Source organism: Electrona antarctica (genome assembly GCF_951216825.1).
Source record: "Electrona antarctica genome assembly, chromosome: 3".
NCBI lineage: Eukaryota > Metazoa > Chordata > Actinopteri > Myctophiformes > Myctophidae > Electrona > Electrona antarctica.
Window position 1 is genome coordinate 39117313 of NC_136808.1, and position 24772 is coordinate 39142084.

General features: G+C 46.1%; 1 protein-coding gene across 6 annotated transcripts in view; it reads right to left on the minus strand.

Annotated features, from left to right (window-relative positions):
- The window catches only part of phkb (phosphorylase kinase, beta), a 153396-nt gene that overhangs the window by 31611 nt on the left and 97013 nt on the right, over positions 1-24772 (minus strand). For all 6 annotated transcript variants that reach the window (XM_079497969.1, XM_079497968.1, XM_079497973.1 and 3 more), the window contains 2 exons: positions 7788-7843; positions 5860-5953 (listed from right to left, as the gene is read on the minus strand). In XM_079497969.1, coding sequence (XP_079354095.1) covers positions 5860-5953; positions 7788-7843 — 150 coding nt within the window. The remainder of the gene's footprint in view (positions 1-5859; positions 5954-7787; positions 7844-24772) is intronic.

A 24772-nucleotide genomic window follows, 5' to 3' on the forward strand; every position in this document is an offset into this window, starting at 1 on the left:
TCACTTGAATTGTATGGGCTTTGTGTGTGTGTGTGTGTGTGTGTGTGTGTGTGTGTGACGTGTGTGTGTGTGTGACTGTGTGTGTGTGTGAGTATGTGTGTGTGTGTGTGTGTGTGTGTGTGTGTGTGTGTGTACATTGTGAGCTTGTATACTGTAGGTTGGCTTTGGTGGATTGAAATGCAGGAATGCACTCTTAAAATTGCTGACCTAAAATGTTCATGTCCTCAGAAGTATAGTAATACAAAGACAGATCTGTGTGTGTGCGTGCATGCGTGTGCAGCCACACTACTTGTAATTTTGTGCTGGCTTGAAAATTCCAGCTTTAAATACCTCAGCAGCTACAGTATCCAATCAATGAACCCGACATCAATAAAAAGACAGGAGGAGCGGGGAAGCTGTCTATCAAGGCATTTACTCTGCCGCATTCATGCTGCAGTACCTCCCCTTTGGCCATGAGGTGGGGCTGCATCACACACAGTGCTCCACCTCTCCCTGCCTCCCTCCCGTATTGTGGGAAAATCCACATAATAATGTCTAAGTTAATAAAAAGAGATAGCAGCAGAGGACCGGGCCAATTAGCAGAGCACTATGTGGGCAAAAAAATTAAAGCGCAGAGCAGAATGTGGCAATGTGCTATAATTGGGAATTAAGAGCTTGTGACAAAGCCCGGTGCACCCCATCCACAAGGACAAGACCCTAACGGACAGACCCTCTGCACTGTGCAACCCCAGTCAGCAGAATACCAATGAACAAGAGAAGAGGCTAAGCCAATCAAAGCTTCTTTTCATCTGACCACAGTGCAGTCGGCCCAAATAAAAAAAAATCAAAAACACTTGAATATGTGGATTTAGTGCCATTTCTGCACTCTGGTTAAGCCTGTTTTGTACCTTGGGCTACTTGACAAATAGCTCATCTACAAGCTCATGCTGCGTCATATCGAGTTTGTCAGCTCGTATACTGCTATTTTTGAATCTCAAAATGATATGCAAAAAAAGGGACACCAAGGTTGACACATTAAATGGCTGAAACAAAATGAACATGTATGCACAGAAAGGCTATGATGAGTAACTACATGATTACAAACAAAAAATGTACACAACACCGATGACAAACAAGTCTATGAAGCTATAGATATGAAAAATATGAACATAACATAACTTTATACAATATGTAGTCTTGTTGGGGGTCCCTGCTTCATCTCTCTCTCAGTTTAACTTAGAGACTTGGCCTGACTTACTTTGCCTAAAAACAAGTTGTATGGAGCTTTTGTCTTTTTGTATTTACAACGGCAACGTAAATCAAGCTGATACCAAGTGCAGGAATGTGTGGCCACCTTTTCGTTTTACTTGTGAGCGTGAAATATGGCAGCTCAGCTTGGTGAGGGGGAGACAGAGAATTATACAGAAGATCAGAGATGAGAAACAAAGAGGGCGACAGCTACTCGACACAGACATTGATCTATGGAGAGCGTAAGACACGCGTGTGTCACGGTGGGGATGCGTATGGGGGGTGCTAACACGTTGCGGGAGATAATTGCTGCTCCGTTCGTTGTCAGGAAGCTGTTGTCAACACAATCAGCACAGCTGACGGGGGAAGTGTGAGCGAACGCAGCTTGAAGCGCCCATGCGCCGGAAGCCACTCCAACTCGTCGGAGGGTCTCTCTCGAGGAAGGAAAGGAAGAGGCCGTCGTCTGGCTGCTTGTGGGATTTTAATTTGCAACACACACACTGCCCTCTGACTCACAACTGAACAATCCATCTCGGCAGCTTCTAGAAGCCAGATTTGTATCTAGCCGGGTGCCGCCGATGTGCGACAGGACGGCCGCGCAAACAAAATATGAAACAGGCATTAGTGTCAGAGAACAGAAGGAGACAGAACTAAACACTGTGGGGCAGGTGGGGGGATTAGACAGAACCTAAACACTGTGGGGCAGGTGGGGGGGATTAGACAGAACCTAAACACTGTGGGGCAGGTGGGGGGGATTAGACAGAACCAAAACACTGTGGGGCAGGTGGGGGGATTAGACAGAACCTAAACACTGTGGGGCAGGTGGGGGGGATTAGACAGAACCTAAACACTGTGGGGCAGGTGGGGGGATTAGACAGAACCTTAACACTGTGGGGCAGGTGGGGGGATTAGACAGAACCTAAACACTGTGGGGCAGGTGGGGGGATTAGACCTAAACACTGTGGGGCAGGTGGGGGGGATTAGACAGAACCTAAACACTGTGGGGCAGGTGGGGGGATTAGACAGAACCTAAACACTGTGGGGCAGGTGGGGGGATTAGACAGAACCTAAACACTGTGGGGCAGGTGGGGGGATTAGACAGAACCTAAACACTGTGGGGCAGGTGGGGGGATTAGACAGAACCTAAACACTGTGGGGCAGGTGGGGGGATTAGACAGAACCTAAACACTGTGGGGCAGGTGGGGGGGATTATACAGAACCTAAACACTGTGGGGCAGGTGGGGGGGGGGGATTAGACAGAACCTAAACACTGTGGGGCAGGTGGGGGGATTAGACAGAACCTAAACACTGTGGGGCAGGTGGGGGGGATTAGACAGAACCTAAACACTGTGGGGCAGGTGGGGGGGATTAGACAGAACCTAAACACTGTGGGGCAGGTGGGGGGATTAGACAGAACCTAAACACTGTGGGGCAGGTGGGGGGATTAGACAGAACCTAAACACTGTGGGGCAGGTGGGGGGATTAGACAGAACCTAAAAACTGTGGGGCAGGTGGGGGGGATTTAGAAGGGGAACTGCCCATAGATCCGAAGTCCCGTTAGTCCGAACATGCATTCGATCGGTAAAATTATCCTTCGCGTATCGTTGCCGTCGGGTCATTATGTCCAAAACTGTTATGAGTGCGGTGAGTTTGTAGATCTTCTATAGTAACTACTTTTGCGTGACACTCTGCTATGATGGAGTAGGGTGTCAATTTACATATATTAAAAAAGTTGAAATATGGAGATAAGAGTTTTTTGCCCGACAGCAATGATATTTAGCTGCATTCCAAATGGAACAACATGGACACAGAGGTTACATTAAGCCCTATAGCCGTACCTTTAAAAGGTAGAACTAAAATGTAACATTCTCTGTATGATGGTTGCGAATCAAAATCATATCATGTTTTTTCATTAAAAAATAAAATAAATTCTGCTATGAAATCCCCAACTGAAAAACCTACTCTTGAAGCAACACGTTTCTCATCCTCCGGCAAGGTACTGCTGTCTTTAGAAACACCTTGATCCCACTGACTGACTGCACTGAGCTCCTACAGTCTGCTAGCGCTGTATGCGGCGCAATAACAAGAGCATTGGGAAAGGGCCCCATCCCTGTGTGATATGTATCTACAGCCCCATTCATAACACTATTTGTCCATTGGCAGAATGCAAGAACGAGAACTCCTACCAAAAAGGGAGTGTGTCACTAAAGCAACAAGCCACAAGAGGTCTCCGTTTACCTTGTAGTTTATAATGGCTGAGTGTTAACACTCAGCCATAACAGGCACGACGTGAAGCGTTTACCTTGTAGTTTATAATGTCTGAGAGGTGTGGCGTGGCGAGGCACGACATGAAGCGTTTACCTTGTAGTTTATAATGGCTGAGAGGCGTGGTGAGGCACGACGTGAAGCGTTTACCTTGTAGTTTATAATGTCTGAGAGGCGTGGCGTGGCGAGGCACGACGTGAAGCGTTTACCTTGTAGTTTATAATGGCTGAGTGGCTTGGCGTGGCGAGGCACGACATGAAGCGTTTACCTTGTAGTTTATAATGGCTGAGAGGCGTGGTGAGGCACGACGTGAAGCGTTTACCTTGTAGTTTATAATGGCTGAGAGGCGAGGCGAGGCACGACGTGAAGCGTTTACCTTGTAGTTTATAATGGCTGAGAGGCGTGGCGTGGCGAGGCACGACGTGAAGCGTTTACCTTGTAGTTTATAATGGCTGAGAGGCGTGGCGAGGCACGACGTGAAGCGTTTACCTTGTAGTTTATAATGGCTGAGAGGCGTGGCGAGGCACGACGCGAAGCGTTTACCTTGTAGTTTATAATGGCTGAGAGGCGTGGTGAGGCACGACGTGAAGCGTTTACCTTGTAGTTTATAATGGCTGAGTGGCATGGTGAGGCACGACATGAAGCATTTACCTTGTAGTTTATAATGGCTGAGAGGCGTGGTGAGGCACGACGTGAAGCGTTTACCTTGTAGTTTATAATGGCTGAGAGGCGTGGTGAGGCACGACGTAAAGCGTTTACCTTGTAGTTTATAATGGCTGAGAGGCGTGGTGAGGCACGACTTGAAGCGTTTACCTTGTAGTTTATAATGGCTGAGAGGCGTGGCGTGGTGAGGCACGATGCGAAGCGTTTACCTTGTAGTTTATAATGGCTGAGAGGCGTGGCGTGGTGAGGCACGATGCGAAGCGTTTACCTTGTAGTTTATAATGGCTGAGAGGCGTGGTGAGGCACGACGTGAAGCGTTTACCTTGTAGTTTATAATGGCTGAGAGGCATGGCGTGGTGAGGCATGATGCGAAGCAGCGTACCTCCGACGCTCTCAGCTATTAGCATTAGACTTCCAGTGACAACTACTGCACATGGGATCGATTCCCATGTATTGGCACAACTGCCAATCAAAGTGACTACTGGCCAATCACAGCGTGTCCTTCCCGGGTCTAAGCTGAATGGGGTCGCAGAAAGAAAGAACGCTGCATGACTCCAACAGAGGCAGAATGTGACAATAGCAGTGATGATGTGTGGCACTGGGTCAACCCAAAAAGCAATAATCAACGTGTGGGTAAAATACCTGGGCATGGCTGATCCAAATTTAGAATCTACGACCTACCTGTGCAAGAAATATAGGCCAAAACAATGCGGTCTGGTTACGGCCAAAATTATGCACTCTATACCATGAGACCTTTTGGAGCAACTGACAACTTTGGCTTCCTAAAGCAAACATTTCACAGATGATTCTTAACATCTAAAGTTAAAGTGTTTCAATTGAATTTGATGCTACAGTATATTAAACACTTTTCTGGAGGATCCAGTAGGAACAGTCTAACATAGCAGACTGCAGATCATTCACCGAAGCCACCGGAGAGAGTGACGATCGACCGATCTGCCAGTCAGTTGATCAATCAACATGAACAACCACTGTCGCATTAATGAATCACTCAACCAAGTAGGAGTCTCACTTTGACTGATGGTGTAATCAAGAGGAAATCTTAATAGCAGGATATCTGTAGATTGACATGCAGATGGATTGATTGACTGAACTGAGCTCTGGTGACATGCTGATAGATAGGCTGCTGAAAGACAATCTAAGCAACTGTCCAACTGATTTGTGCAAACTGTCCAACAGGCCACGGCTATAACCTTGCTACAGGAGTGCTATTGTCACGCATAGACAAAACGGGACTCTTCATTACAATAATGTGATGAACTTTTGTTGGCCCAAGTTTTTTTTATGTACTGTCCAAAAAAACATTACTTTTCAGTAAATGGTGAAAAATGAATTTGTTAATACTTTTCATTTCATCAAATATTTCATCAAAAAAACATTGCCATATGATGCAGTATATAATACGGTAGAACTTTCATTTGATGTGCATGCTGTGATGTGTAACAGAATTGTGAAAATAAGCATGGCCTTTGATCGAGTATTTTACATGATTGCTAATCTACCCTCTTAATAACGAAGGACTATTTTACCTGGCTGGATATTTATGCATTATTTTTGTATTTACATTCCAATTCCAAATCTGACTTTTAGGAACGATAGACAAAGTATCTGAATATTGTGAATCTGTGTTTAAATCACTTCTGCGTTTGAGAAGCACTATGTTAGATCACATTGATATTACTGTACCTTGACCAGCTCCTTCTGAGGCCAGATCTGGATGGGCTCCACCTGCTGGGGCGTCTGCGTCGAAATGCCATAGGTGTTCAGGAACACCTGCAGTCTATACACACACAGATGCACGCATGCGCACACACACACACGCACAGTGACACACACACACACACACACACACACACACACACACACACACACACACACACACACACACACACACACACACACACACACACACACACACACACACACACACACACACACACACAGTAAAGTTAAGTTAACTTATTAGCTCACCTACCAATCAACCTTTTCTCTTAAATGATTTCCGAGTTGACGACCTCCCACTACTGCTCGAATTGAAATCCTTTTACATTTTTTATTTGATTTAATTTAATTTAATTTAACACAATGAGTTTTCTCAGAGGGGGGCTGGCATCTCCCTTAGAGAAAGGAGGTGGTTGGGGCATCTGGTAAGGGATACCTCTCGAGTGTCCCTATAGGGAGGTCCTTGATGACCTCCGGGCAGACCAAGGATGAGATGGAGGTATTACAGTATATCTCCATTATATCTCTATATTCTCGACCAGAATGAGGTTACTAATGTTGCTGTGGAGAGGGAAGTTTGGAGCTCTCTGGTGGAGCTGTTGCCCCCGCCACCCGACTACAACAGCTCTCTGGTGGAGCTGTTGCCCCCGCCACCCGACTACAACAGTTGAAGATGGATGGATGACTCCTCCCGCATTAAAAAAAGAAAATGTTATGCCAATTATTTTTAACCCTGCCTACACATGCACTAGTTAGACATATACATTAACACACCTTGGGCAGTATTATGCGTGTCTTAAGTACCAGGTCTTATTACTTAACTTAAGACCTGGAGGCGTGGTCAATGCTGTTTGACACAGAATAGCCAAATGGCATTGATCACGCCTCCAGGTCTTAAGTTAAGTAATAAGACCTGGTACTTAAGACACGCATAATACTGCCCCTTGTCTCTTGAACATTCACCACAAAGTTACGGCCGTAACCATGCCGTCATGTGTTTGTTCTTTGTCTGTTCATCATCTGTTTCTTTTTTTTGTTCATGTCCTGCTTGCTGCTCTCACTCTCTACCTGCACCTCCTCTCACTACCTTTTGTCTTAATTAAGGTACAATTGATTCTGTGAAAGGGCTAAAGTAGTCCAGCAGTCGGGGTTGTGGAGTGGGACATTTGGTATATATTCATTTTTATTGGCCTACTGTAAATAAGGCAAGATTTTCTCATTTTCATTATGCTTTAAGTAGCATGTGACATGTCAAACTAGGGGGTTTTCATGATTCTGAATCCATTCCAAGCATTAGTTTTGCATAAAAAAAACACTCCCTGGGCTAAAAACGGCCATAGCCACTTGCCCAAATGTGCCCAAAATGTGCTGCTGACCTCATCACATTTGTGATGACGGTTATGGACGCTTTTAGCCCAAGGTGTGTTTTTGGGGAAAAAAGAATACTTGGAATGGATTCAGACTCACAAAAAGCATAATATATAGGATGTTAATGGTAGGGTCACATATAAACCCTTATAAACAAAATGGCACTTTAAACAAAAGAAGCCTGTTGGCTGCCGGACTAAATCTCAATATAAGGAGTCTTGCACCAAAAATCACTCTTCTTAGAGCCTTGGTCAATATAACCCAATATTATCACTGTATCCGAAACATGGTTACATAGTGAAATCACTGACAAAGAAATGAAAACCGAGCTGGTGTGGTAGCCACGTATGACTCATCTAATTTTACTTCTGAGCGTCTCACGCCTACTGTAGATCCGGTTAACTTTGAAAGCCTTTTCATTAATATCATGTTTCACAACAACAAACATTTACTCAACCTGTTTATGTTTCTAAACTGACAAGTACCAGCAATGACATATACACTGATGCATTTGCACTACATACCTCTGGCTCTCTGCGACAAGGGCAACGTGGATCACAACGTCATTCTCTATGGGACCCTGAGACAGAGAGAGAGAGAGAGAGAGAGAGAGAGAGAGAGAGAGAGAGAGAGAGAGAGAGAGAGAGAGAGACAGAGAGAGAGAGAGAGAGAGAGAGAGAGAGAGAGAGAGAGAGAGAGAGAGAGAGAGAGAGAGAGAGAGAGAGAGAGAGAGAGAGAGACACACAGAGAGAGAGAGAGAGAGAGAGAGAGAGAGAGAGAGACAGAGAGCATTCAATCATTTATTTGACAGTCAAAGCATGCACACGTGAACAGTTGACAGTATTCACAAGCTGCTAAGGCACAATTTTACATGTTGCTCTGTTGTTATGTCTGTTGGATGGGTATTTAATGTACCACAATGGAGGAAAAAAACAAGCTTTGGCTTTTTGTGACTTGATCCATGTTGGCACTTTAAAGGGGAATTGCTTTTAAATTGATGCTAATACAATACTTATATATTAATCTACAGAATCTATACATCCATCCATCCTTCCATCCATACTGTATATGATTCAAACTAAAAAAAATATGCTTTGTTACCAATTGCATATTTGGGGGGAATATTAGCCAAAAATAGCAGATCTACAAAAGAACTTGAGGCAAAAAAGTACAATGTAACATTACAATAAAAATCTTGATTGGGATTTTAATTGATCGCACACACACACACACACACACACACACACACACACACACACACACACACACACACACACACACACACACACACACACACACACACACACACACACACACACACACACACACAGCTGGGAGCCATTTTGTTTGGTTGATAAGAACCGGTTTCAGCCAACAACCTCATTATCATCAATCAGGGAGAAAAGAGAGGAGAGAGAGAGAGAGGGAAAAATGCATCTTGATGAATCACAAGCAGCAGCTTCCAAAACTATGGGTTGGAACTCTCTCATTAGCGTGTGTCTCTGAAAAGGCAGAGCACTCATTTGGGGTACTGGAATCACACCAGGAATGGAGACCAAAAAAAGTCCATTCCCCCATAAAAACACAACCTGAGACCGTCCAGGCAAATATATGTAAAATGTTATGTTCATTTTAAAATGTCCCCTCAGAAGAGAGCCTCTGGAATATGTTCCTGGTGTTCTGGAAAGGCTGACATTTACAGTTCTGCTATTTTCTTGCACTTCACCGTGACAACATAGATGTCTGGCATTTAGTTTTTTATAAAGATTGATGTGTTGACACTAGCATACAGGGGGCAGTTGTGGGCCTCTGGGCAAACTTTGTGTTTCTCTGGCTTTATGTTGGTAGTACAGTGGAGATGAGAGGAAACAGGGGAGAGAGGACCTTTGCTAAGGTCCGCCGGGCTCGGGAATCGAACCCAGGACTTGCTGTCAGGCTGCATCACAGGCGTCACAGCCCTGAATATGTGGTACACGCCTGAACCACTCAGCCATCGGGCAATAGGGTCAAGTATTTATAATAAATGGGAAGAGGAAGTTGTTAGTAATTCCAAATCAATTAATTAGTTGGATACTAATATCCCATGAAAAAAAAGGGACAAAAGTTGTGAAGAACGACATACTGCAGCTGCTACAGTACAATCAATGCATAGTTTCCACATACTGTTGTAGATTATTGGTTCTCAAAGTGGGACCCCCAGGGGTCCTTGAGAGTTCCAGTACAGGGGGTTCCCAGCTAAATGATAAATTGTTGGGAACCAAATGGACCCTTATGGGTCCATAACTCAGAGTGTACAAATGTAAACCAAACGGACCCTGACGGGTCCATTTGGTTCCATTTGTACACTCTCAGAGTTAAATTAACATAGATTTTTACGATATCAATTGGGGTCCCAGAGATAAAAATGCCATTAAATGGGGGTCAGTATGCAGGACAAACTGGGGGGGTCCTTGAAATTAAAATGGTTGAGAATGACTGCTAATAAGCCGTAAAAACTATCTCTTATGGGGGGTCCCTGGCGTAACTTTTAAATGGGGGTCCACGGGCTAATAGGTGTCAATATGGGGGTCTTTGACATTGCTGTAGATACAGTATACATGTACTGTAGTATCTAGTATCACAGATACATCCTGTCCTATGCTGTTTCCAATTGAGGTGTATGAGGTGTAGAATCAATGCTGGCAGCCGTGGCTAATTACATGATTTGAATATAATCAACGCTCACTTCCGCACGTGGAAGCAGTTATGCAAATTATAGTCATTTATTCATGAATTTTATGAATTCATGAACACAACAAAACTACAAACAGCAGATTATCCTGCTGAATATTAACCATAGACCCCTTACAGGCTTACAGCTTGACTTTTAAATGCACTGAAGCTGGTGGCTTTCGAGGAAATCATTGCTGTTGGGCAAAAACCTTGTATCTCCATATTTCAACTTTTTGTGCTTTGTGTTTTTTTTTCTTTATTTCTACTTCATCGTACAAGAGTCAAAGTCAAAGTCATACGATTTGTCACACACGTTACCGCAGTGAAATTTGTTCTCCACATTTGACCCATCTCTTGGAGCGGTGAGCCGCAGCGTGCATCGCAGTCGGGAATCATTTGATTAGTAGATTTGACCCTTTGATGCTGAGTGTCAAGCAGGGAGGCATTGGGTCCCATTTTTACAGTCTTTGGTATGACCCGGCCGGGGATCGAACCCCCGACCTCCCAGTTTCAGGGCGGACACTCTAACCACAAGGCCACTGTCTGGTAAGAGTAGTACAAAAGTAGTGAAAATAGTAGTTCCATTTGTACTCTTATGGGGGTCCTTGAAATACAGCCATAAGTCAATGTGCAGTTGTGCACCAGCAATAGCTGTACCAACCAATCAATCAATGCAAATTAGCCATGCGGCATGCCACATGGAAAGAGAGGTGTACAATGCGTAACATAACATAACATAGCTTACTCGTTTTCATTCCATCTGTCAGAAAATACAACATTGATGTGAGTGAGAAGATGCTGTGTCAGAGTGAGAGTGACTGCTCTCAAAGGGCACCTACGGACGGCTGCAATTCGAAACTGGCCCCCGTAAAATCTGAATCCCCCACCCACCCCTTTACCTCCTCTATGATGATTTCCTGTTTTGTCTATGTAGTTACAGTTGCACAGTTAACAGTTTTTTTGTATTGAGTTGTACTTGAAATGTACTGTAATTCTGCAAACTGTTAATAAATCAATCAATCAATCAATCACTCAAAAATCACACCCGTGTGAACTGAGTGGTGTAAGGTCTTATATAGACTGATCAACTGTGGTCTGACGTAATGTCTGACGTAATGAAATCACACCCGTGTGGTAGCAACCATGCTCATTTTTTGGTACGAACAGACAGACAGACAGACAGACACGTAAACTAACAAAGCCAGTCGTAGGAGTGGTTTACACCACTCAAAAAAACCATACAGCTGTACCAACCATAGTGTAACAAATATGGACGAAGAGAGTGTGACGTCACCCATTGGTTTCTACAGACCAGTTTTTAAGCCTCTAGTTCAGCAAAAAATGGCAAAATGAAACCAGTGTGCTATTGGTGGGTTGGGTCTTCACTCAGTATATAATAGCCTATATAAAGCCTGTGTGAAAGAAGACTTGGAACAAGTGTAAGGTCTGGGTCGAATTCCCATTGACGTTGGCGGATGGAATGAAGGTTTTTCGGCAGCTGTTGGAGGGGAATTCACACCACCTGCTGTGCCATTAATGAGAACTGTAGCATTATCATTACTTCCACATTGGCTTAATGAGAACTGTAGCATTATCATTACTTCCACATTGGCTTCACAATGAGCAGATAAAGCTCAGTTCCTGGTACCAACACAGTTCACTGCAGGGCCAGTAATCCCAGCTCAGTAATTCTGGTAAGGGAAGCCACCTATTCAGACCACTGACTGCTTGCCTGCATACACAAGCCTTTTCTTACCTTGTGCTTAATACATTGAATTTTGACGGTCTGGCGAGAAATGTATTGTCAGCTTGCACTGAAATTTGTTTTGCGTCCATGACGTCACCGTTCAAGATACAGACAAGACAGACACAATACATTACAAAATGATAGACGTTACAGGACAAAAATCACAGAAACAGTCAGGAACAAGAACATTTTGGTTTAAAAGCAGACAGACTGATGTACAAAAGAGTTCTTTAGTCTGTTTTTCTTATATTTAGGGACTCTAAACCACCTCATGGAGCGCAACAGTTGATATTCATAATTTAAACATGATGTCAGCAGAGATACTCTTCGCCAGTCTAATGCTCTTGGTCTGGGCCTCTTTAAAGGAATGTAACACGACCTCAACAGGCCTACCAACAATTTTAGCGCAGATCTTAATTTGGCTATAAAGTTTGTTCTTCTATGAAATCTTGCTTTTTGTCACGACACCTAACCCACAATCCCTGTCACTCTGTCATGACACCTAACTCAAATCCCCGTCACTCACCCCAGGTGCCCAGGTCATCGTGACATCAGCCCCCATATATGGTACCCAGGTCATGAATGTCCCCACTACCACTCTTAGATTTCCATATACTGTATGCAGCTGACCTGTTCTGACATTCCATATGTTGATCTGACCTCTCTTGTACACTCAAGACATGCTCCTTATATGGGAAGTACAGAATTAATTTCATGTTGATCTGACCCCCCATGCCAAAGCACCAGCGCTCGCTCAACAGTCTGCCGTCAACGAGGCAGATGCGCGCTTCTCGCCCTCAGGCGTCTTACTAGTATACTATAGATAGGCTGTTAAACCAGGCCGTGCTACAGTACAACACCACAGTTTGAACAACAGACGTATAGAAAAGAGACATGATCTATGACTGCTAGCACCAAACGATCTAAGTCGGCGTAAGGAGTACATACACTGCTGTATCCTCTCAAATATAGTCAATATGAGATGACCATGATAAGGTGGCGTCTATCATCACTCCAAGGTATTTGTAAGATGGAACTTACAAATATCTGGGTGTGATGATTGTCGTGTTATTTATGGGTGTGCGAGATGTATTCTCAGATATTGGGGAAGAAAATATATATAGATTATGGTGTCTAGGTGTATTTCCAAAGAAGAGAGAATTACAGCTCATTGGTGAGTTAAGAAGAGCCTAGGAGGTCATAAATGCCAGGCCACTTCCTTGCTGGGGGGTTGGCTGCTGGTCAGCATTCCAGCTGTGAAGGGTCTATAGTTTATGGCACCTCCCAGGGCAGAGTCAACTCAGCTAGAACATACAATATTGAAGTAACCAATCTTTAATTCCTCTTCAATTGTTTAAATGTGTTCTAATAACCTATTATATATTGGGTTGGTAAAAAGGCTAAATGATAAATACCTGTAATAATCGAAACAGTTTAATCTAGGCAGAAGTAGTGGGCATTACAGGGATTGTAATAGGAGCCGGCTACTGTGGCCAGAGGTGCAGGCAGGATGGTCAGTGGCATATGATTGGCTGAAAGTGTTAGCATGAAGGTGTGACTTCAGTCAGGGCCCACTGTGACTATATGCTGTGTAGCACAATATTAGAGTTAGATTCACCAATACCATCGAACGTGATACATGTCTGTCTAGGCAGAGACCAGCGGTATGTATTTGCTATATATTATATGCTATAAATAGATAATTGTGCATTATTCATAATCGATGTAATATGATGTTTAGATTGTAACCAAGTGTTCTCTCTGTGTTCTTGTCTCCCGATCATTGATTAATTACCATTTGATTAATGATAAGGTAGATTTAAAACCACTTAATGTACCATTAATGTACCACACTTAATGTGCCACTTAATGTGCCACTGAACTAAGTCTGAAAGTCATCCATGACAAGCTAAGCTTACCATGATCTGGGAGTTTAGAGTGTTCAAATGATAGGTAGAATTCCTACCAACAGAGCAGATAGAACTGTACCAATAGGACTGTGATCCAGAATCCGGGATACTGAATTCATCTTGTGTTGGGGGAAGTTAGGGGAAGTGTGAACAGAACGTGTGAATGTATGATTGTAAGTGTTTATAATTAATATGAATTAATAAAACCCTATAAAATGCACGTTTGGGTTCATCAAATATAAGCTATCATTGGAGCATTTAGTTCACCTGTGCGTGTTAGTTCACTTTACTCTGCCTACTGCATGGGCTGGTCGGAGCCCGGGCACAACATCGCCAAATAACCGAACAATGATAGACGCCACCTTATTCTTGTTGGGTAAGTATTAAATAGCACATATTTAGTTCATAGTTCTTATACATAGTCAAAGGATAAATTAACTAACCGTAACTTGATTACACACATTTGGAGAGGGGTGCGGCTCATTTGATTGTCCATGGCTGTGTCTGATAACATATTGTCATTTACGACCTGATGTTGAATTGTTGCCATGAGAAGTGTGTGTTCATGTTGTTTTGGCTAAGCTTGTGCAAATAACACAGATGACACAGCATTGAAGCACCAACGGCTGATCGGTGCGAACGTGCCAATAAATGCTCTCTGCGAGCAAAATGGACATATGCTGTAATGTGTCTCCATTCATGAAGCTAGCAGTGCTGCCGTTCTGTCTATCCTATATCCTATCTAGCCTGCGGGGACCGCATAAGCCCATAGCCTGTGGCAAATCAATTATAATAAACAGCCAAAACTTGAGGGAAGTGATAAATGAGCTTCCTCACTGTCTTCATATGACCGTGAATGATCAATGCTTGTGTGCAAGTTCACATTGATTGGAGAAAATGTGATTTTAATAATAATAATAGCTTAAATTGATATAGTGCCTTTCAAAATAAAGATACACAGATAGACAGACAGAAAGATGTTTCCTTATTTTATAGTAGGATTATACTGTAGGCTACTGTACTGTACTATACTGTATGTCAGGCATACCGTTTCAAAACTTAACTTGGTAAAGTGAAATGTGTCAGATATGCACAGTGCTGGGAATATGGAAGGAAACAGAAATGAATTTCAGCTCCACTTCATTTGACTTTTCTCCCCCCAAATTAAAAGCACTGCGTTGTGACAGAAGACTGCTGATGAACTATCACCACCACCATCCTTCCTGTCTCTTCCTCTGCCCCCACATCTCACAGAACAAGAAGTAAAGTCTGCCAACAATGTGAGTCTGTCTTAGTAAAAGAAAAACCAAGCCTGGGAGGGAACACACAAACTAGTACAATACAAGCATGTGACGAAACAGCAGTGTGCTCCTCAAAGGCAGCAGGATAAGAAAGCTAGGGCACACTGGGACCTGTTCCAAAGACAGTATGAGGTGCAATATTGGAAATTCAACTTCAGACTCTGGTTGACAGTAAGAACTCATATCATGATCATTTAAACATCACTAAACAACACACAAACTAGCGACTGAAAGTCTGGCCAAATACCCATAGACTGTTTGTGCATGCATGCGTGTGTGGCCCTACAAAGGAAGTGAGGTAATCAATAACCTTTCCATTTTGGTTTCCACAAGTTCAAAACTTTGCAGATAGAAAGTGTCTTTGAAGAGGCTTGAATCAAACAAAACTGACCGGTAATCAGTGCTAGAGACAGCCTCCAGCAAACGTCAAATCACAAAGGCAAACATTCAAAGTTCTATCAGATGAAGTTGAAAATATGAGGGAGGGAAATTATGCTCCCCACAAAGATATAAATTTGAATGAAATGTGACCCCCCCCCCCCCCCCTCTCTCTCCAAACGCCTGTCTGCCACCCACTGTTTGGGAAACACCGTGGCATGTATATGTAATGAAGCAAACATTTACAGCCTTTAAAAAATATATATTTCTGATTTGAAATTTTTATCGAAAATGCCTCAATGTTATGAACTTATTTATTTATCAAAGCCCTTGGTATCTTCACTAACTTCCTAGTTTCTCTGCTTGATGGAAGCCTGGAGAGAATGTGGAAAAGAGATCTGATTAAGTGAGAGAGAAGATTATGTGTGATTATTGTGTCACAATATTGGCACGCGTGCATACTGTACATACTGTGGCATGTCGCTAGGCAACAGGCCGCCAGGTAAGCATGTGCCCCGAGAGAGCCAGTGGGAGAGAGGCAGAGAGCAGCCAAGAAGACCACGCCCACCACTCGGCCAGCTGGTAGACGCTCGCTACGTACCCGCCTACATTCTGTCCCAAGTTCATGCCTACTCATCAAGGCCACCTGTGTGTCTAGACAGAGTGATAAGGTGTAGACGAGGCTGTCTCTGCCCTCATTTCCTCTCTGACTCTCTAAGCGAACAGGTCGGGCCATGCTCTGGCGGTAAGCGACTCCTCTCACACACACACACACGACTGGCTCACAGCATTGATGTATGAAGCAATCGCTAATAACCACGTCTCTCCTCCACATATAGGTAACCCGCTCCCGACGATAAATCGGACCATATAAACCTCTCCTGGCTGGAGTTAGACGGAGAACGAAGTAACCGTCCGTGGATCACAGCCAGGAGTAAACAGACATTGTGACAGACATTCACCGTGAGCCTCTTGTAGGGACAGAGCCGGCCAGCGCCACCTGTAGGGAAAGGACAGGAAAGCCTGGAGCTCCCACAACGAGTGACATTTTCTGTTTCAATTGTGCATTTGTGTTCTGACCGTTATCAAGCCCATACCCACGGGTCTGTCAACAATAAATAGCCGCATTGGCGATATTCTGTATCCACCCGAGTGTCTTGGTGTTGTTCAGTCCCCACAAGTGGTGGAGAATAGTGGGTTTTTACAAACTGAACCACACCAGCCTCTCAGGGACAGATGGAAAGGGACCCAGCAATTGACGCGCTCCTTCAGAGCCAGAACAATTTACAAGCCTCGGTACATGAGTTAGTGCGCCACTTCCATAGAGAGGCTAACATTGCGCGCAACCCGGCCGAAGTACTCACTAAACTCACGCCAGAAGATGACATCGAGACGTACATCGACTTGTTTGAGCGCACCGCGGCTCGAGAGCGTTGGCCAGTGGTTGACTGGGCCAACATCCTGGCGCCGTTTCTCACAGGGGAACCACAACGGGCATGGGGAGATTTGTCCATCGCCGACTCCAGAGACTATCAACGGCTAAAGACGGCAATACTCGCCCGCCAGGGCCTCAGCTTACCGGCGCGCGCACAGCGTTTCCATAACTGGACCTTCCATCTCTCTCAACCACCCCGCGCGCAAATAGCGGCCCTGGGCCGTTTGACTCATAGCTGGCTAACGACCGCAGGAGACTTACCCCCAGTAGACAGAGTGATGATCGACAAATGCATACGGGTGTTACCGCCAGAGGCCCGACAGTATGTAGCACAGGTCGCCCCCGGCTCGGTGGACGAGCTGGTGAACCTGGTAGAGAACTATGTAGTGACATTAGACGTCATGAAGGGAACAAGGAGCGAGGCAGCGAAACCTAAACAGGAGGAGCGCACAGGACGAGATCGGGGGAGGCCGCCAGCCACGGGCCGCTCACCACCCCGCCAGCGCAACGGCAAACAGGAGAGGAGCCCTCGGAACCAGAACCAGGGCCAGGCCCGCCGCTGTTATGTGTGCGGCCAGGCTGACCACCTGTCCTGGTCCTGTCCAGACCGAGACAGGGGCGATGTCCCGATGCCCTCCGCGGGCAGCACCGACGCCAGCAGGCACTGCCTGCACACTGGCACTGAGCGCCGTGGCCACACCAACCTCCCGGTGAGAATTAATGGTGTCGACACGGAGGCCCTGCTGGACTCGGGCAGCGCCGTGACACTGGTCCACGCCGACTATGCCGGCCCCGTGAGCGAGACCACCATGCCCGTCAGCTGTGTGCACGGAAACCGGCGTGACTACCCAGTGAGCGAGATACACATTCAGACCACCCGCGGCACCACACTAGTGTCAGCGGGTGTTGTACCAACCCTACCGGTCCCCCTGCTGATCGGATATGACTGTCCACTGTTCGAGCGCCACTGGCGCCCCGGCGTGGAGAGGCCGCCAGGGAGGCGATCACGCCGCGGCCGCCGCCGCCGAAGCCGAGTACGGCCACCCGGGGGACGCGACCCGCATGCCCAGCGTTCGGAGCCCCGTCTGACGCCTCGGGAAGTGACAGCTCCCCCAGCGCTGACGAACCCGGCACCGAAGAGGACCCCGGACCTCCCTGCATCCCAGGACCGGACCCCTTTGACGAACCCGGCACCGAAGAGGACCCCGGACCACCCTGCACCCCAGGACCGGACCCCTTCGCAGAGTTCCCCACCGCGGACAACCCCCCCACTCCGAGGACGGGGGAATTCGCTACAGCGCAGTGGAGTGATCCCAACCTGGAGATGGCGCGGCAGCGTGTTGACGTCATTGACGGACAAAAGCAGAGCGGGGTGAGTGCACTTAATTTCCCTTACTTTATGTGTAAAGATGGGCTGTTATACCGGGTGGTTAAAGACAAGAGAGAAGAGGAAGTAGAACAGCTTCTGGTACCAAAACAGTATGTCACTCGGGTGCTGTATCTGGCGCACACTCACCAGTTAGGCGCGCACCTCGCCGTACAGAAAACCTATGACCGTATACTGGCACGGTTTTACTGGCCAGGAGTTAAGAGGGCTGTCGAAATATTTTGCCAAAGTTGTCCTGAGTGTCAGAAGACGGCCCCCCGGCCCGCGTTTAGAAATCCGCTAGTGCCGCTGCCTATTATTGAGACCCCATTTGAACGGCTAGCCATGGACATTGTGGGACCACTCCCCAAATCAGCTAGAGGGCACCGTTACATCTTAGTAATAGTCGATTATGCCACCCGGTACCCCGAGGCCATCCCGCTCCGCTCTGCCACTGCCAAAACAGTAGCACATGAGTTGTTAATGCTATTTAGCAGGGTCGGGATACCGGCTGAAATTCTTTCGGATCAGGGGACATGTTTCATGGCCCGCATGCTAAACGTGCTATACAAATGGTTAAAGATCAAGCGCATCCGCACCTCAGTTTACCACCCCGAGACGGATGGCTTAGTGGAGCGCTTTAACCAGACCTTGAAAAAGATGCTGAGGAAACTGGTCGACATAGACGGAAAAGATTGGGACCAGCTAATCCCCTATGTCCTCTTCTCTATTCGGGAGGTCCCCCAGGCGTCGACAGGCTTCTCCCCCTTCGAATTGGTCTATGGGAGGAGACCTCGGGGACTGTTGGACATAGCAAAAGAGGCGTGGGAAACGCAGCCTTCCCCGCACAGAAGCGTAATAGAGCATGTTGACAGGCTGCAGGAGAGAGCGCGCAAAATCTGGCCCATGGTGCGCGAACACATGGAACGCGCACAGCGCGATCAAGCGCGCATCTACAACCGCGGGGCGCGCGTGAGAGAGTTCCAGGTGGGTGAGCAGGTGCTCGTCCTCGTGCCAACCAGCGAGTGCAAGTTTCTGGCCAAGTGGCAGGGGCCCTACGAGGTGGAGACGCGCATCGGCCCTGTCAACTATAGAGTGAGACAGCCAGGCAGGCGAAAAGCGCACCAGATATACCACGTTAACATTCTTAAAAAATGGCACCCTCCTAGCACTGTTCCCCCCCGTCTCTCACTCACCACCTTCTCTCCGCCTCCCCCTGTCCACATAGGAGAAGACCTATCACCGACGCAGCGGCAGGACGTGCACGAGCTGCTTAGCCAGTGCGCGGATGTGTTTTCGGAACGGCCAGGGCGCACGCACGTCATCGAGCATGACATTGAAACCACCCCCGGTAAAGTGGTCCGGCAACGGCCATACCGTATACCCGAGGCGCGCCGCATAGCTATCAAGGAAGAAGTAAAGCAAATGCTGCAACTAGGCGTGATAGAGGAGTCCTATAGCCCCTGGGCCAGTCCTATAGTAATAGTGCCCAAGCCAGATGGCTCATTGCGCTTTTGCAATGATTTCCGAAAGTTGAATGAAGTGTCAACTTTTGACGCGTATCCGATGGCTCGGGCGGACGAGTTGATCGAGCGGCTGGGCCCCGCCCGGTTCGTCAGTACACTAGACCTTACAAAAGGGTATTGGCAAGTTCCATTATCGGCCCGGGCCAAGCCAAAAACCGCCTTTTCTACCCCGGACGGCCTTTTTCAGTACACAGTCCTCCCGTTCGGTGTCCATGGAGCCCCCGCCACGTTTCAGCGGCTAATGGACCGGGTCCTTAGACCCCACCGTGACTTTGCGGGAGCTTATTTAGACGACATCGTGGTCCACAGCGCCACCTGGCGGTCACACCTACAACACCTCGAGGCAGTGCTCGGAGCGCTGCGTAAAGCCGGGCTTGTAGCCAACGCCAAAAAATGTCGCATCGGCCTGACGGAGACAGATTACTTGGGCTTCACAGTGGGAAGAGGCTGCGTCAAACCCCAGCGGAAGAAAGTGGAGCGGCTGAGGGACTGGCCCCGACCGATCACCAAGAAGCAGGTGAAATCATTTATGGGGCTCATTGCCTATTATCAGAAATTTATTAAAGACTTTGCCACCCTTGCAGCACCGCTATATGACCTGACCAAGAAGAGCCTGCCCCACCACGTCAGTTGGACCCCCGAGGCGGAGAAGGCTTTCCACACTCTGAAAGCGGCTATATGCGAGGAACCGGTCCTCGTTGCCCCGAACTTCAGCAAACCGTTCGTCCTCCACACCGACGCCTCGGGAACGGGGGTAGGGGCCGTGCTCTCACAGGTCATAGGCGGAGAAGAGCACCCGGTGACATATGTCAGTCGAAAACTACTCCGGCACGAGCGCAACTATGCCACGGTGGAGAAGGAGTGTCTCGCCATCAAATGGGCTATTCATCACCTTCGATACTACCTCTGGGGGAGGCAGTTCACCGTCGTCACAGATCACGCCCCCCTGAAGTGGATGTCCCGCAACAAAGACAGGAATGACCGGGTCACCAGATGGTTCCTCGAGCTGCAGGACTATAAGTTCGACGTCCAACACCGGCCCGGCAAGGACATAGCGCATGCAGACGCGCTTTCCAGGAGGTACGAGGAAGAGACTGAAGCTTCCGGAGCCACCGGCAAGCTTGGAGGGAGGATGTGTGGCATGTCGCTAGGCAACAGGCCGCCAGGTAAGCATGTGCCCCGAGAGAGCCAGTGGGAGAGAGGCAGAGAGCAGCCAAGAAGACCACGCCCACCACTCGGCCAGCTGGTAGACGCTCGCTACGTACCCGCCTACATTCTGTCCCAAGTTCATGCCTACTCATCAAGGCCACCTGTGTGTCTAGACAGAGTGATAAGGTGTAGACGAGGCTGTCTCTGCCCTCATTTCCTCTCTGACTCTCTAAGCGAACAGGTCGGGCCATGCTCTGGCGGTAAGCGACTCCTCTCACACACACACACACGACTGGCTCACAGCATTGATGTATGAAGCAATCGCTAATAACCACGTCTCTCCTCCACATATAGGTAACCCGCTCCCGACGATAAATCGGACCATATAAACCTCTCCTGGCTGGAGTTAGACGGAGAATGAAGTAACCGTCCGTGGATCACAGCCAGGAGTAAACAGACATTGTGACAGACATTCACCGTGAGCCTCTTGTAGGGACAGAGCCGGCCAGCGCCACCTGTAGGGAAAGGACAGGAAAGCCTGGAGCTCCCACAACGAGTGACATTTTCTGTTTCAATTGTGCATTTGTGTTCTGACCGTTATCAAGCCCATACCCACGGGTCTGTCAACAATAAATAGCCGCATTGGCGATATTCTGTATCCACCCGAGTGTCTTGGTGTTGTTCAGTCCCCACAATACACAGTCAGACAAATAAATTGGAAAGCAATTATGTGTGCTGACAGTGGAGCAGCTGTAATCCATGTCACCACAGTGCTTTGGATGTATGTTACTGCAGTGTGTGTGTGTGTGTGTGTGTGTGTGTGTGTGTGTGTGTGTGTGTGTGTGTGTGTGTGTGTGTGTGTTTTATTGCGTTATACAAACCTTCTCTCCTGTGATGGGTTGATATTTGTGTGCTTTTATTAATTATTGTCATGTGATGCATCCTGGCAAATCTCCACCTTGGGGGTCTGAACCCAAAGCACTGACAGTTATTGCAATGTGCGTACGTACGTACGTGCGTGCGTGCGTGCGTGCGTGCGTGCGTGCGTGCGTGGTTGAAATCAAATCAACTGTGCTCACATGTATAGTCTCTGACTGGTTACCTGAGTGATTGTGTTTACTTTTGTTTTATAGGTCAATGTAATGTAATGTAAATTAGCCTTGGCTATAAACCCTATTGTCCATAGCAACATGCATCAACTGGTCTGTGCACAAGTCTGTATGAGAGCTATATGTTTACATGAAATGAGTGAGACAGAAAAATGTGTGCGTGTTTGTGTTTAAGCAAAATGTTTGTTGAGGACAAGTCGATGTTCAACTGTTCTAGTCAGTTTCATTCAGTATCAACTATCAATATCTTTGTAGCATCATGGAAGATGGATGGCTTCATAATGCCGTTATAAGTCACGTTGATATATTGAGTCATATTTGTGTGAACCTGGCCCTGACTGTGCAGTTCCCATCACTTTGGTGTTCGCGGTAGTTATACAGTCTAGACAAGCTTGACATTTCAATGCTTGATTTAGATGTAGTCAGACATTTAAGGTCTTTTTTTAAGGTGAACGTGAAGGAGAAAACAGTCCCACTTCTGCCCGCAGACATTATTTGAACCGTTCTAATGGCATTTCTCTATTGGGTTTTTGTCCCATTTATTTAAAGATTTGCTATACACTTCCCTCCCTATATTATTCGTCCCAAGAACATGGATGCTGGGGTGCAAGTGTTTAACAAAAGCGCCATTTTAAGAGTTTTATGCACATATATTTTCACAATACAATGACCCTTAACGCCCGGGGGTATTTGGAACCATTAAATCATGGCGCCCAGCGATTTGCAGCTTCAGAGCCTATTTCAAGGTTGCTCCACGCCATCTTGGGAGGAGCTAAAAGTAGCTAGATGTAGCCAAAACACCCCCGAGGGGATCGACAACAACGGGAGGTATGATTACTTTCTAACACGACAAGCGACGGGACCGCGATGGGCTGTCAAAAACATAATCTTTGGTTAGAATTGGAAGCATTGATTTAGATCAAGAGTTATTCACGTTTTAAGATTTTTCATCCCATCCATTAAAATGGAATGTTGCCCAACAGGCGCTCCCAGCCTGTAGACTCGTGCGCTCGGTTATGAAATGATTAATGTACCGTCTGTTGATTAATCTCCGTCCTGGGCGCTGAGCGTAACTATTTGATAGGACGGAGACCTCCGTTTTGGCAGGTAAGAGTGTTAATCACAATCATTTTGACCACAATAAGTAGGTTTGTATATCGTCCCGTCCCTTTTGATCTGATCAAGGCGGCTACACGGATTAAAGCAAATATAAAATCTTACAACTGAAATACAAATGTGTGTTATTACAAATGTGCAATGATTACTAAACAATTAACACAATATGTAAAATTATGATGCTTTTAGTAATGTTGTTCCTGCTGTTCTACAGCCAACCAGGTAAAGAAATCACAGATTGAGGCTTTATCCTTTGCTTTTATGAAATATCCGAGACCATTAGGGTTTTATGTAAGATGCTGATGCACATCATTATTGCTAGTTTGACCACTTTAAAGGCTCTAAATCTTAAAATAATAACCGAAAGTAGCCTAACTAGTCTTTCATACTTTTTAGCTAAAAACTCCAATTCAACAATGTTCAACCTGCTTAGGACATGTCTCCCTCTTTCCCCCTCCCCTCTCTCTCCATTAAGGGTATGTATGATTTTTGTCTGATTCAGTCGAGGCTCAATTCAGCCCAGGGCTTTATCTCCTGAAAGCTTTTCCATTAAACATCCACAGATGTGTGTGTGTGTGTGTGTGTGTGTGTGTGTGTGTGTGTGTGTGTGTGTGTGTGTGTGTGTCTGTGTGTGCGCACGTGCGTGTACATGTGTGCTCCAGTAAGTATGTACGGTACATACTACAGTAAATGAAGTAGGGAGTTCATTGATGAAAGAAACTCTGAAATATGGAGATAAGGTTTCTGCCCGACAGCAATGATGTAGTCATTGTCTAGGACGCATATAAATGGATCATGGATGCCATGTTAAAGGATAATTCCATGCTAGAAGGCTTTTTTACCTTTCTTACCTTTCTTTGTAGTCGTTACGTCCCCACCAAAGAGGTCCAGGTGTTTTTTTGTGCAAAAACTCCTTATTGGCTATTTCCCCTACCATAAGCCCTCAATGAATTGCATTGAATGGGAATTGAATGGGGCTATGGGGTGTTGTGCTAATTCACTTATTTCCATCAAAATAAGTAGTAAAGTGTGCCGCTTGGGATATTATTTACATTATGAAGAGAGGATATATACAAAAAAATAAATAATTTTGAGCGATGCAAATAAGCGAATTAGCACAACACCCCATAGCCCCATTCAATTCAATTCAATGCAATTAATTTAGGGCTTATCGTAGGGGACATAGCCAATAAGGAGGTTTTGCACAAAATAACACCTGGACCTCTTTGATGGGGACGTAACAACTACAAAGAAAGGTAAGAAAGCCTTCTAGCATGGAATTCTCCTTTAAACTCATTCACTGCCAAGGACGAGTTTTGATGACTTTTCTCTGATTATCTATGGTCCGGGGTGAGATCGCAGTGGAGATGAATATTCTGTGACTACTTAAGACCATTTTCCATAATCTTTACTTTTGTACATTTCGGAAACAATAGCAAATTCAACATGGAGGTGGGCACCCACTGTGTTGACTTACTTACTGTGTTTACAATATACACTGCATTCACCCTTTCACACACAACCTGGATTCTGAATGGATCATGGAAAATAAGCTGAAGTTGAATGTCTTAAAACCTAAATATATGGTAATAGGTTCTAAATATTCTAAATATGCTCTAAGGACAGATCAGAAATTAAGCCTCTCTTTGCAGGGTGCTACGATTGAACCGGTTAAAGAATTTAAACTGTTGTGTGACATTATTGACAAAACACTGTCATGGTCCACTCAGATCAATAATACAGTGGTGAGAATGAGTAAA